This window comes from Budorcas taxicolor, chromosome 3, assembly GCF_023091745.1.
Source record: "Budorcas taxicolor isolate Tak-1 chromosome 3, Takin1.1, whole genome shotgun sequence".
Lineage (NCBI taxonomy): Eukaryota > Metazoa > Chordata > Mammalia > Artiodactyla > Bovidae > Budorcas > Budorcas taxicolor.
Window position 1 is genome coordinate 112,141,192 of NC_068912.1, and position 15,148 is coordinate 112,156,339.

Genomic DNA, 15,148 nt, shown 5'->3' on the forward strand with positions numbered 1-15,148 from the left:
TGATGTTAAGCCAACCCTGTATTCCTGGGATAAACCCAATCTGGTCATTTAGTATTATCATTTTTAAAATATACCTATATTTGAATTGCTAGCATTTTACATAGTGATTTTGCTTCTGTTTTGTTATATATTACAGATTTAACAAAATAAAATATATTCTATGTACATTACACACACACACACACACACACACACACACACACACACTTGCCAGATTTCTGTATCAAGATATTGCTAAAGTGAAAGTGAAGTTGCTCAATCATGTCCGACTCTTTGCGATCCCATGGACTGTAGTCTACCAGGCTTCTCTGTCCATGGGATTTTCTAGGCAAGAGTACTGGAGTGGGTTGCCATTTCCTTCTCCAGGGGATCTTCCTGACCCAGGGATCAAACCCAGGTCTCCTGCATTGCAGGCAGATGCTTTACCCTCTGAGCTACCAGGGAAGCCCAAGATATTGCTAGCCTCATAAAATGACTCAGACTTTTTCATCTCTTTCTATCCTACTACTTGTTTTTAGTGTTTTACAGTTTGATCATCGGATGTCTTGTGGATATTTTGGTATTTATCCTACTTGATTTCATTAAACTTCTTGAATCTATGGATGACATCTTTCATCAGTTTGGAAAAATTTTTAGCTATTGCCATTTCAACTGTTGTCTCTCTTTATTCTCTTTTCTGCTTCTGGAAGTCTGACAAGGCATGTTAATGTGGCTCATTCTATCTTCTTTCCTTAACGTCTATCATTTTCTCTCATTCTGCTCAAGAATTCTCGATCAGTTATGTCTAACCTCTGTTGAATTCATTCTCTGAAGATTCATTTTAATTTCAAATCTTAGTATTTTGCATTTACGAAAGCCTGTTTAGTGTTTTTGATTGCTTTTGAGTTTATTTTATAGTCTCTGGCTCCTTACATATATTTAAGTCATTTAAATATATTAAGGGCATTTATTTATATTCTGTGTCTCTTAATCTCAGTATATGAAATCTTTGCAAGGTTCACTCTGTTGCCAGCTGTTTCTCACCTCTTGCCCTCAGAATCATGTTTCTTTCTTTGTTGTATAATTTTTGACTATGTGGATAGAATCATAAACTGTGGGGGAATTCTTTGAGATTTGGGTAGAAACTGGTGTATTTGTTACTGTTCTGTGCTTGGGGCCATTAACAGTCAGAAACCTCTTCAGATTAAATTCTCAGTATGAAGGTTTCAAACCACCCGAGTAATCTGAAGGCTGCAAATCCATATGAAGACAGATTTATCATGAGAGAGTCTCAGAGGAAGTTTTCTATTTGCTTTCATTCAGTGTCAAAATCTGAAATAAACAATCAGCCTTCAGATCTACTCAGAGGTTAGCAGAGCTGTATGAGAAGGAAGTAGGCCTGTTTCTAGCTCAACCTCACACTAAGGGTGCAACTTTAACCAGTTCAACCTTGTTTGGGGATGTCATCGGAAGTTCCCAACCTTGGGGGGCCCTGACCTTTGTCTCCTGCTCCCCCCTCTCCACAAGACCCTGAAAATCAAAGCTCTACTTCACCAGTTTTAAAAAATGTGCTTCATGCTCCAAATCAACTTTTGCATCTCTACATTCACTGGGGTTTAGACTCCGAGAGTTCTTGCCATCCTAGTGTTCTTGGGCTTCCATAACAAAATATAACAGATGGGGTGGCTCTAACAAGAGGCATTCATTCTTTCACAGTTCTAGAGGCTAGAGGTCCATGATCAAGATGCCAGCAAACTTGGTTTCTGATGAGATCTACTCCCAGCTCATAGATGACCCCGCAGATGACCTCCTTCTCAGCATGTCTTCCTGTGTTCTCTGTGTACATGCAGAGAGAAATGTTCTGGTATCTTCTCCTCTGTTTTGAGGACACCAATCCCACTGGATTAGGGCCCCATCCTTTGACTTCATTTAACCTTAGTCACCTTCCTAAAGGTCCCATTTCTAAATATCGTCATATTGAGGGTTTGGGCTTCAACATATGAGTTTTAGGGCAATATAATTCAGTTTATAACACTAATTAACTTGTAAAAAGCTTTCTTTTTCTTTTTAAATTTTACTCAACATTTTAAAGCTGTTTGCTCAAAAGTGCTTAGGACCACAATACTTGGAACACTGGAGACAGATTTCCTCTGCAAGTCATTTTGCAAATGAAGAATCGCATTTTATCAAACCATTTGATGATGAACCTAGTCAGTGGAGAAGGATGCTTCGGCCACATAGGGGTGGAAATGGAGGCTAACCCAGAAGAAGGACCTTGAAGTTGTGAAGTTGCTGACTAGAGGCCTATATCATGGGCATTGTTAAAGAACTACAGATGCTTACCTATGTTTGCTTTCGAATCTGAAGATGGGGTAGAGGGTGAAGCATAGGAAAGTCCTGAACATTTTTTGAGAAACAGTCTGATTTGCCTTCAGAAGACCTAACCTTGGCTGGTATGTGGAGGTCAATGGCCCCATGTTAGTCACCACCCCACAGGCCATGCAGGAGGTCACTCCAGCCTGGGTTTCTGAAGCCAGTCCCCCTGAAAGGCACTGCCTCAGAGTTAGGTTATACAGAAGGACATTGTTCATGGGATCTTCATGCATTCTTAGTGGGCTTCAGATAGTGCTAGGGAAGCCCAGGAAGACTGAAGGGGGTTCCTCACTGGCACAACCCAGGAGGAGAGCCAGGAAGCATACAGTGCAGAAAGGAGAGTATAAGTATAGAAACTCAAAGTCTGAGGCTGAAGGGTAGGAGCTGCCTTCCTGCAAATAGCAGAGAAAATGCATAGTGTATTCCTACTGCTGTTCAGCAGCCAACAGGAGAGATTCAGTGCATTCAAGGACTGCCTGTCTGGTCACCTTGGGGACCTCTCCTTCCGCAAAAATCACAGCCTTTCCACATTCACAGTATGTTTCATGAGCTTAGCATTTATTCATTCATTGATCGTCGGTATGATCTCTGCCCTTGAGGAACGTGCACTCAGGAGAGGAGGATGGGTAGAAACGTGAAGCTAGAGTTCAGACAAGTGCTAATGGAGTTGTGTCCAGAGTGTGACGGGAAGTCTAGAAAAGAGACACTAATGGAAGACCGGGGAACTTGGCACAAAGGCGGTGACGTTTGAACGGGGTCTTGAAGGATGAGGATATCAGAGTAGACACCTGTGCCGAGGCACTGAGGTTTGGGTGCCGAGGCACTGAGGCTTGGGACAGTGTCTTAGAACTGAAAATAACTCAACATGCCTGTATCAAGGTGAGGCTGGAAAGTCCGCAAGATCCAGATCAGGGTGAGCCCACAGGCTTGACAGAGAGGCTTAGGTTTTATTCTGAAACAGAATTCTAAGAGTAGAAGTGTTAGGCTATTTGTGATAACAGTAATAGCTATCTCTTATTCTATGCCTGTTATATGCCAAGAACTGAGCGAGGCCTTCTGTGTAAATGACTTTATTTCATTCTCTTCATAGCACAAATAATTAAGTTTTAAAATACCCATTTGGTGGATGAAAAACCTGAATCATGGGCAAGTCAAAGGTTAGGAAACTTGGTCACAGCACATAATCAGTATTAAGTGGCAGCACTGGGCTTTAAAGCCAGTCTTTCTGGGTCCATTGCCCATGAACTTAAGTAGCTGTGCTGTGCCAATTGGATGGAACATGGTCTCAGAGTTGATGGGAGGGGTTGGGACCCGGAGCAGTGGGATAAGCCTTGGGAAGGATGAGGGGCACTCTTTCTTCTGTACCAGAGCAATAGTAGGAAGAATTTTTGAAAGATTACTGTGGCAGCAGTGGAGATATTAGAGAGGGATATTGAAGGGAGTGAGACCAGTTAGGAGGCTGAAGCATTTGCCCAAGTAAGGAAAACGGAGTCATCAGCCAAGGCTTAGGAAACATGGAGGGGAAGACAGATTTAAGAGAAATCTGGGGAATGAGGGCTTCCCCTGAGGCTCAGCTGGTAAAGAATCCACCTGCAATGAGGGTGACCTGGGTTCAATCCCTGGGTTGGAAAGATTCCCCTGGAGAAGGGAAAGGCTACCCACTCCAGTATTCTGGCCTAGAGAATTCCATGGACTGTACAGTCCATGGGGTCACAAAGAGTCAGACATGACGGAGTGACTTACACACTCATTAGGGAATGAGATGGGACTTGGTGGCTGATTGGATGTGTGAAGGAGAGAGAAGGAGAGGTCTCATACACCATTGTCCCCCAACTGACCACCATAGTGTCTGGCATACAGTAGACACTCAGTAAACATTTGTTCAATGACCAAATACATGACAACTCCATGTTTTCTCACTTGGACTAATGGGAGGCTTTCAAAGGAAATGCAAGAGGAGGAACAAGCTTGGCAGCAGTCAAGAGGGAAACATGTGCATCTGAAGTGCCTGTGTTTCATCCAGTGACTTTGGAATCACTGGTTGTAAAGTGAATTAATCAGGGTTCAGGAGAGAGATGTGGGTATCATTGCATCGACACACAGTAGGGAACAAGCGTAAGGAATGAACACGCTTCTTGGAAAGAGCAAAGAGATTGGAAAGATTCAGAATGGGTCTGGGAACACAATCCTTTCAGATGACTGGGATCTAGTGAAAGGAGCAGAGGAAGAGCCATTGATAGGAGAGTTGAGTTGCAAAAGCAAGAGGTTTCCAATCAGGATGTGTCTGACAGTGGTGATGCTGAAAGACATCTTGTTGGAAAGGGACTGGAAAGAGACTGTTGGCTTTAGCCTTGGAAGAAGATCTTTCAGTGGCGCTTTGTGGGGCAGCATATTAAAAAGTAGAGACATTACTTTGCCAACAAAGGTCCATGTAGTCAAAGCTATGGTTTTTCCAGTGGTCATGTATGGATGTGAGAGTTGGACTGTGAAGAAAGCTGAGCACTGAAGAATTGATGCTTTTGAACTGTGGTGTTGGAGAAGACTCGTGAGAGTCCCTTGGACTGCAAGGAGATCCAACCAGTCCATCCTAAAGGAGATCAGTCCTGGGTGTTCATTGGAAGGACTGATGCTGAAGCTGAGACTCCAATACTTTGGCCGCCTGAGCAAAAGTGGATGGGGAGTGCGTGGATGGGGAGCAGGTTGCTATAGAGGTCAGGCATGTGGACAGCCCTTTGGACAACTTTGTGGTAAAGGGAGGGAAGTAGCAAGGGCACGTGAGGGAGGTTGGGAGCACAGAAAGCTCTGGGCTACTTACGATGTTTATTGTTTAGGAGATTGAAATTTTGAGTGTGGTTGGAGACTGAGGGCAAAGCAAGCGCAGAGGAAGAGAGTGACGATGTGGGATTATAGGATGGGGAGTGAAGGATCTGGAGTGAGTGACAGGCAAATTAGACTGAGAGTGCAGCAGCTCCTTTCACAAGGAGCAGGTGAGGAAAAATACCATTGTGAAAAGGGGCTGAGAGTTTTACCTGTAGAATATGTGTATGTAGGAAAGGGCGTATGTCTCTTCTAAAAAAAATTTTTTATTGTGGCAAAAGTCACACGATATAAAACATACTATTTTAATCACATTTGTTTTATTATTTAATCATATTGTACAGTTCAATGGCAGTAAATACATTCACATGGTTGTGCATCTCTTACCATCATCCATCTCCCAAATTTGTCACTTTCCCAAACTGAAACTCTGGCCCCATTAAACTCTACATGCCAACTCTCGCTCCTCACCCTCCACACCCGACCCCTGACATCTATCTACCCGAGTACTTTCTGATTCTATGAATTTGGCTATTGTAGGCACCCCACATACATGGGATCAAGCAATATTTGTGTGCACCTACTGTATATTGGGATGCATTTTTAAGGTTAACTTAGTGTGACACACGTCCCTTTGGTCTCCTGATAATCAGGGAATGATCACACATCCCTGGCACCTGTGTGTATGAGTGGACATTTCATCTCCTTTGAGCTTGAGAGGGAGCTGGGAACGTTCCAGTGACCGGGGCCTCCAAGGGTAAACAGAAGCTCCAAACAAGGTCCAGCAATGACCTGCCATGGCAATGGCCAAGAACCATGTCATGATGCCAGCCTCGACTGAGCGCAATGGGCTGAGCAGCTCTACCCTGTGGGAGCAAGAACTGACAGTCTCATTGCAGAGGCCGGTGAAGGGTATATCTCTCCTCGGTGACCTAAGAATAAAACAATGAACACCACCCCCGTCATCCTCCCGGAAGTTGGGCAGATTCAGGGGAAAGAGGAGCGGCAGCTCAGAGCAAGTGAGGCTGGCGCACTCTGCTGGGCGCACAGCTCCACCGTCTCGCTTGGACTGGGATGGTCTGGAGAAACGGGAGTCCTGCCTCTGCTGGTTGCGCTAACTTAGTATTTGCAGTCATTCTGCCCACAATAATATTTCCCAAATTTGGTTGATCATCAGAAATACCTGGAGAGAGTTTGAAGACATAAATTCCAAAATCCTTTCCTCAAAGATCTGATTAGTAGAGGTGAGATGAGAACCTGGAACTCGCACTTTTAAAGAGCATCCCTGTGGTTCTGACCAGCTCAGCTTGTATGATAAAAAGCAACCCCTTTCTGTCCCAGCAAAGCACACAGGGCCCTGCTCCCCACCTCTCCCCAGGCAATCCTGGCTTCAGCCACACTGCGCTCCTGGATCATAGACACAGCTGGCCCTTTAAAACCTCTGTCCAGCACATCCTATCCCAGAGTATCTGCGCTTCTCCTCCATGCAAATTCCTATCCGCCCTTGAGACACGGCTCAGATTTCCGCTCTGCAGAGAAGCCTTCCAGACCCCACCAGGTCTTGGTGCTGCCTCCGTCCCTCCAGCGCTTCATCAGCCTCTTCTGTTTGGTGCATGTGACGTTACACTGGGTTTAGAATCTCTTTCTCCCATAGCTCAGGAGAGGCCCCCCAAAGCAGGGGCGGTATCTGTTTCTCTCTCCTGCAGTTAGCACAGCACGCGGTACAGAGGAGGAGATCCGCAGGTGTCTGCATACATTACCAAGTGCTGGAGGAGATCTGTCCCTGGGTCAGGTAGCTCCTCAGGCACGGCCCCACCCACGCTGGGCCCCAGAGCCTCCTCCTGTTAGGACCTTCCAGCTTAGCCTCCAAAAGAACATGGCTGATGAAATTTTCATGGTCGGAACTGAAACCCAGGCCTGAGTCGGTGCCCCCTGCCTACGTACATCTGCCTTCCTTTCACAGCGTCTCGGTATGAAATCAGGCCACGTGAGGCAATTTGCAAACGATCCTCACTGCATTTGACCAGGACATTAACTCACCTGTGCTAGAAAAGAAGTAAAAGGCAGGCAGGAGAGAACGAGCGAGGTGGGAGGAGAGGGAAAGGAAAGCGCATTGCATGAGCTTCAGAGCCGAAGAGAACGGTGTTTCAACTACTTACTCGTGGGGGAGTAGCCGTGTCACTGTTCCGTGTGTAGACCCGGAGAGCGGAGGAAGAGCTCTCCAGGCAGCTGTCACTCTCTTGTGCAAATGTCAGGAGCCCCTGTGCTGGCCCAGGTGTTCACTCACTTATTCGTTCCGCAAACATTTACTCCTGTGTGTTCTGTGCTGGGCCACATGCAAGACGCCAGCTGGTGATCAGAGAGGTTTTCCCTAAGAGCCCCCGCGACTCATTCCTCGTGAGGGGGCGGCTCTAGAGGAACCCATTCAGGTCCCTGCAGGTCCTCACCCACATCCCGTTCCTTTCCACCGTTGTCCTCACTTCCCAGCATATCTTGGCATCCCCCTTCCCCTAGAGCTGGCTGCGGGTCCCCACGCGCCTCCCTCTGTGAAGACAAAGCCCGCTCCCTCCTCTCGATGGGACTTTGTGCCCCTCATGCCTGCCACATCCCCCGCTGCCCTGACTTCAGCACCCACCACCCTGCACTGTGTTCCCCATGTACCCGTGTGTCTCTTCTAGACTGTGAGGTCTTGGGGTGGTATTCATATTTGTCTTGGCTCTGTTGTTTCTTCAAAGCCTAGCACTTGGCAAGGGCATATTAACAGCTGAATAAATCCATCAACCAACGAGTGAATGAACGCATGAAAGGGCTTACGACTCTCAGAGCCACCAAAATTCAATTTGAGGTACTGACCAAAGTCCCACAACCTCTGAATCTTCTCAGTCTTTGCCCTTGAGCTTTCTTACCCAAACTCCTCAAAAGCATTTCTCAAAGATGCTGAAGACCTCTCTGCATGAGAGGTCTCTCTTGAGGGTTCAGGCCAGCCCTTCCACCGACCTCCCCTCCTCCCCCACCAAGAACCAGTTCTCCAGCCCTTCCCTGGGCCCTCAGCAAGACCCCTGCAGAAGTCACCATGCGGTCCAGGCCTGGGGAAGGGGAATTACCTTCCGTTCTTGGAGCTAATAGTCGGGCTGCCCCACGGCATTAGGACCCCAAGGCAGAGGGTTGGGGAAGCCAAGGTCACCCCTCAGGAGCCGGTGCTCTGAGGAGGAATAGGGAAGCAGGCCCGGAGCAGAGGATTGCAGAGGGGCTCTGACAAGGTGGGAAGGGCCAAGAGCGGGTCATGAAAAGTGTGGGGTTTCCATGCAAGAAACTGAGCTTTATCCTGAGGGTCAAGAGCTGATTAATTTTTCTGTGGTAACAAAAGCCTTTCTTCAGAACCCACAATCATTAGGTTGTAATTAGCTGTGAGTAGCAGAAAGCTCAGCAGAAGCTTACACAAAACACAGATTATTTTCCCCATGTCCCAGGGGTCCAGAAGTGAAGACTCCAGGGCTGGTTTAGCAGTTTTCTCAGTGTCTTGAGCACCTCCTAGTTTCCCCTCTGCCTTTCTTTGCTCTTATCCTCATGATCACAAGAAGGCTGCTCCACCTCTGTCCTCACATCTGTATTCCAGGAAAGCAAGGAGAAAGGTGGGAAAATGCTCTGAGAACTCCTCAGCTCATGTCCTATGCCCCGAATCCTGTCACTTCCCTGTCCTTAGCTCTGCACTTAGCCAGGTCCATTGCTACATTTCAACAGCCAGCATTCTATTAAGAATGGTAAGCAGTGGGAGGGACAGTGAGTGAACCATTATCTGTGTCTGTCACAGAATCCCAACCATGAACTAGATCCAAAGGAACTGCTCTGGTTGGAGCAAGATCCAGGCCATTCTGCTCTTTTCCCCCCCTTTGTTTGTGCCCCCTTTAGTATCTTTATGGATCCCTGGGGTTCCTGAGAACCCAGCTGGAAAACCACTGCTCTAGGTCAGAGGTCAGCAAACTTTCTGCAAAGAGTTAAATCATAAATATTTCAGACTTTGAGGACTATGTGAGGTTTTTGTTGCACATCCTTCTTTGTAGTGCTTATTTTTTAACCCTTCAAACATGTAAGAATACATCTTAGCTCAAGGTGCCAAACAAAAACAAGCCTCAGGCCTGATTTGGCCCAAGAGCCATGGTTACCCAACCCTCACCCTAAAAGGGTCATTGGGCACAGAGTCTGGGGTTCAGAGTGAAGGGCGGGCAGCAGACTGGAGGCGGTTATAGAAATGCAGTCACGGGACAAAACAGTCTCAGTCTAGGTCTCTTGGCGCTTCCCAAAACATGCCTAAGAGCGAGCAGATCCTCTGCAGCCACACGGAAACCTCGGGCACAGGCTAAGACTGGGATTCCTGTCTTTAGCTGGTCCTGGATGATGCTCAGGAAGCAAGGAACGTCCTCCGGGCCCAGGGTGGGCACCCTCCATGGTCCCACTCCCATCCGCCACAGGTCTTGGGAAAGACAGCAAGGTCCTGAGGGGTGCAGTCTCCAGGACTCGACTCCCTCCACCACCCTGCAGTGAACATAGCTGGCTGTGTTCCCCGAAGCCCTCCTGCCGCTGCTGGACCCTGGACCGGCCTCCTGGCAGGGCTCTCTGCCCCCAGCCCCTCCCTCCATGCTGAGTGACAGCCTCCCCCCATCTTCACCCTCAAGTCCAGGCTACCTGCTCTGGCCTGCGAGGCAAAAGCCAACTGCAGACTCAGCCAGGCTGCTGTCTCCTCCCCTCACCCCCCTAGCCGCCCTTGCTGGTCCTCGTTCCCCGAGCATCTCCAGGATGGAGCCCACACTCTTCTCTGCCTGCAGGGCCCAGCGTGCCCACCTCCTCTGTGTGGCCGTCTTTCATCCTCTGCCATCCTCCAGCACTCTCCATCTGTACCATGCCCTTGGCATTTAGATTCTGCTCCACATCGTCAGACAAGTGAGGTAACCTACAGGCTGCAGCTAGCTCGGTGCTCGGCACATGGCGGGCGCTCAGTGCTCAGTAATTACATCCTAGCGAAGGGTTCTTCTATTCATTTATCTAATGGGTGCAAATTGGGTGTCTGAGCCGTGCACACACGTGCCTCTTTAATCACGCCTGTTTCATGCGCTGTCACTCTGCTGCCTTAGAAAGACGCTTTGCCAGCTTCACTCATCTGCATGTTAGTTAATGAATCATTACAGGATCGTATCTTTAAACAAAGGCCAGAGAGAAAGGGAAACAAATGAAAGCGCCGGCACATTGCGCACCGGGGGCCCATCCCAAGGCTTCAACGTTGAGTGTTTTGTGCTGACTGCTCGGTGTAATCAGCTTCCACGTTGGGGTCAGATGCTCTAAAATGCAGCTCACGTCAATGGTGCTCTATTCGCTGATGTGAAACATTTTATGGCGCTGGGTTCTGGCCTGCAAGGCGATGTTTTCCCATCCTGGACGTAGTAATCACATACTCCCTTTTTTGGCACTGGCTTGGTGACCTGGGGCTTCCCGGAAGGAGTGATGGTGGCAAGAATGTACAGGCAGGACCCTGACTTCTCCCTGCGGAGGCCAGGCCTCTGGGTCTGCAGAAGGCACAGCTGGCGTTAGAGTATTTTATGAGCAAGTGTTGTCTGAGCTGCTGGGATCCAGAGAAGGAGCTTAGGGAAGGTTGAGAGGATAAGTCACGGCCCCCATCGTATGGGCCTGAGGCCTCCCTGGGAGGCTATGAGACGGTAGAGTGGGGTGGTAAGGGCCTGGCCTCTGCCTGATGAGTCCCAGGTCTACCACTTAGCTGTGTGATCTTAGGTGAGCTACCTAACGTCTTTACGCCTGGCCTTTCCCATTTGTAAAATGGAGGTCTTCACAGTGCCCATGGCTGTCCTGAGTCTTTAGTAGGCTGATGTTTGTAAAATACTCAGAACAGTCGAGCACATTATAGGTGTCAGCTCTTGCGCTAACGAAGTATCTCAAAAGAAGATGATCAAAACCTGTGATTAAGTGTCTCAAAGAATCTCCTAGACCAGGGGTCTGCAAACTACCACCTTTGAGCCAAATCCAGTGTATTGCTTATTTTCGTAAACTAAATTTTGTTGGGACACAGCCATGCTCATCGGCATGCGCATCAGTGTACGTGGACCGTGGCTGTGTATGCTGCCTGAACAGGCGCAGCTATGGCTGTGTCCACGCTACAGCAGCAAAGATGGGTCGCTGCAACAGACTGCATATAAGATGCTCAGGTACAAATACTTATTACCTGGCCCTGGACAGGAACAGTCTGCCGACCTTTGTTCCAGGTGGTGTCTCCTGTGAGAGACCCAAGAGCCTGGAGATCCATCCATGCTGGAGGCTGAGGGAAGGTTTGAAAAGTATTTTCCCATTCAGCGTGGTCTGAGCACCAGGCATGTGCCTGGCACGCTAACAGGTTCTGGCAGATCAAAGGCCATGAGAACTGGCCCCTGCCCTCCAGGAAGTTCATGAAGTAGTTTACCTGGGAGACCAGGTAAACAGCTCAGTCACAGTACAGCAGGTAAGTCCTGACATAAAGAGGAGAGGAAGGGCAATCAGGGAGCCCTTGGACGAGAGCTCAAGGATGTGGAGACATTGCTAGGAGAGCTGGGGGCGAGGGAGGGGACTGTGCAAGCCAGGGTCATGAATGGGCTGGTATGAGAGAATGCTACATAGGCAGTATGATGGGATGGCAGCAGGGAGCAGGAGCCAAGGGTCCTTCCTTATGTACCAGGCTAGGAAATGGCAACATCATTCTGTGGGGCAGGATTAGGGACAGTAAGAGATAGGAAGCTGGTTCCATCCTGAGCAGACGATCCAATGATGATTGGTCATCAGAGAATATGGGAAATGAGCTTGCCTACTTGGAGGGAAAGCTGCAGGGACTAAGGCTTCCCCCTGGGTTTCCCAGGTGGCTCAGTGGTAAAGAATCCGCCTGCCAATGCGGGAGACACGGGTTTGCACCCTGGGTAGGGAAGATCCCATAGAGAAGGAAATGGCAACTCACTCCAGTATTCTTGCCTGGAGAATCCCATGGATAGCGGAGCCTGGTGGGCTACCATCCATGGGATCACAGAAGAGTCAGACACAACTTAGGAACTAAACAACAATAACAAAGGCTACCCCACTCACTGTAGATTGCTCCCTGGAATACATGTCCATATAGCCAACGAGGATTTTTATCAGGAAGGTCTAGTATTTTTGTTAAAACTATCTGAGAGTCCCAAGCAGGATCCCCTCCTCATGATACTTACCACCAGTGATTGGGGTGCTCACTACCTCTGAACACAGTCCTTTTCGTTGTGGGACAGTTCTGACAGTCACAGGGTTGGTTTTCAGTGCCTCTCGTCTCCACCTTCTGCCCTTGGACGGGGCCAGGCGGGCTTGGTGCTGCTGCTCCTGCCTCTGCCCTAGAGTCTCTCTCCTCCAGGTCAGGACCTCTAGTCCCTCCATCCCCTGTTTTGTAACAGCCCCCAACCACTGCAGGCCCACATCCTCCTTCACCCACACTTCTGTACAGCCCAGACATTTTCCACCAGCCCTCAATGCTGTTTCTCCTAAAACAAAAAGCTCACCCCACACCTTCACTTATATCTCTTACTGGAGGACAGAGCCCAAGTCTGTGATATGACAGGCAGCGCTTCCTCATCCGGCTCCTCCTGCGTGTCTCATGTCCCCACCCTCTGCTTCCCTCTCAGCCACACAACTCCAGATCCACCCGGAGTTTCTGGACAAGTCACACACCCCACACCTCTGCGCCTGCTCCTCTCTCTGCTTGGATCACTTTCCCTTCCTTCTCCATTTATTGGACTCCTCCAGTCCACCTCCCAAACTCAGCCTGGGCTTCATGTCCTCCAGGAAGCCTCCTGTGGCCTCTTCCCAGCCAGCATTACCCCTCCTCCCTGTCCTGTCTACAGCTCCTCACCACAGGTCCCAGGCCCGGTGCCGAGGGCCCTGCACAGGCAGTACCGGGCTCACACACAAGCACAGCAGAGGTTTCCTTCCTGGGACCCTGAGAACACCCTGGGGTGAGGCTCTGCTGCGCTGTTTGATTTGGGCAGCAGAAGCCTGCACAGCCATAGGAAAATCTATCCACGGGAATTCTTTACTCCTCGAGTAGCAGAAGAGAAAACAAAGAAGCACTTTCAGCCTCCCTGCAGGGAGACTGAAGATCTTCCTCAGATTGAAACCAGACTGAAACAGACAGAAAGAAGACCAGCTGAGACGCTTAGGCAACACGACTCTGAGCGTCCTGTCTTCGTGAATGGCACCACCACCCACCACCCCAACTGCCCCAGCCAGGAATTTGCGGGTCATCCCAAACCACCCCTCCTTCAGTGCCCACATCCATCAGTCATAAAACCCTAAACACTCCAGGACCTGACTCTCTCTTCCATCCGCATCACCCTGCTGCATCACTCACCTCACTGCCCCTGAAGCCTGGAACCATCCTCACCACCTGGGCTTCACTGCTGCTGTGTCAGTTTCCACACAAGCCGCCAGACCAATGTTCTCCTCCAACACCTGAGTGTCCCCGTCACCCACTGTGGACCACTCTCCTGCCACTGCTCCCTCAAGATGAACGCAGCTCTCTGGGGCAGGGGAGGCTATGAGCACCTGGCCGCAGGCAGCCTTCTCAAGTTCTAGACGTTCCTGAGTCGCCTCCTTGCACTGAAGGCCCAATCACATTGTCCCCCAGAGAGAGGCAGCCGGCCACTATGTTCAGTTTCCAGACCTGCACTGATAGACACTGAGCGCTTGTTCTGGAATGTTCCATCTCAGCCACAGCTCAGGCCTTCTGCACCTGACCCCTGCCTCTCCCAGCATCCCCTTTTGACCTGACAGTCTTCCAGAGCTGTCAGAACTCTCAGGACCTACCCCATCCTCATCACAAACAGCCTCCTCTCCTCTCCTCACCGCAGGCTGGGTGAGCTGCAGGCTTCAAGTAGCATCTGTCACCTGGGGTTGTGATTATCGGTTTGTTTTTCTCTCTCCCTCCTCACCGAAAGCAGGGATCATGTCATGCTGACCACTGAAACCCTGCCTCCTAGGCTGGCACGTGGTGGGTCTTTAGTACATACATGTGGCAGGCAGGACTAAACCAAGTAAGAGAGAAGAATCTTGTTGAAATGTCTTTCCTGGAGCATTCATTTATTCAACAAATAGACAAAGTGCATGGGGAAAAGCGGGCACAGGAGAGGCTGAGAGAAACTTCTGCAGGTCCCCGGGGACCACATAGCTGAGATTCCACATGTGGCCTGAAAATTTGCCACCAATTCCACAGGGGTTTCTGTGCATTAAAGCGTGAAGGCAGAGTCTAATCATCTCGCAGTTGGCCAGATGTGCCTGGGGTTGCCACAACAGCCCCCAGAATTGGCCAGATGTGCTGTGATCCACTTTGGAAAACATCAGGGAACCCCAGAGGCTGTGTGGCCCAGAAGAGAAAAAGTTCCCACTCTAAAAGGTGGCCCGCAAGTGCTCGCTGTGGATGGAGGGTTTCGTGGGGTGGTGTCATGGTGCTCTGAGCGTCAGGACATGGAGCTTCTTGCTGTCTTCAAGGCCGAGGAAGGCTCTCCCGGTGGCCCCTGCCTGCTGCCTAATGCCTGCTCCCTCCGCAGGTGATCAAGCTGGCCTTCGAGGAGTTTGACCTGGAGAGGGGTTACGACACCCTGACGGTCGGGGACGGCGGGCAGGACGGGGACCAGAAAACGGTGCTCTACATGTGAGTGACGCGGAGCATGTGGTGGGCAAGCCAGGAGCACGTGTGCCTTGGCTGAGGGCAGGGGGATGGGCCCGCTGCGTCTTCCTGCCACACTCCCTGCCACCTTGCTATGACCAGGACAGGTGTCCTGCGGCGCTGCTGGCTTCAGCAGCAGTCCACCCATCTCTCTCTACTCCTACCAGGGAAAACAGAGCACTTCCCAGGAGGAAAGATCAGGGAAAGTGTGCACCCTGGCTCCTGGGGAGCCAGGGTGATAGGGATTCGGCGTGTATGCCT

The 15,148-nt window shown here is 49.7% G+C and overlaps 1 protein-coding gene across 1 annotated transcript in view; it reads left to right on the forward strand.

Moving 5' to 3' along the window:
* The window catches only part of CSMD2 (CUB and Sushi multiple domains 2), a 678,376-nt gene that overhangs the window by 377,720 nt on the left and 285,508 nt on the right, over nucleotides 1-15,148 (forward strand). Inside the window, exon 11 of the mRNA XM_052636874.1 lies at nucleotides 14,769-14,872. Coding sequence (XP_052492834.1) covers nucleotides 14,769-14,872 — 104 coding nt within the window. The remainder of the gene's footprint in view (nucleotides 1-14,768; nucleotides 14,873-15,148) is intronic.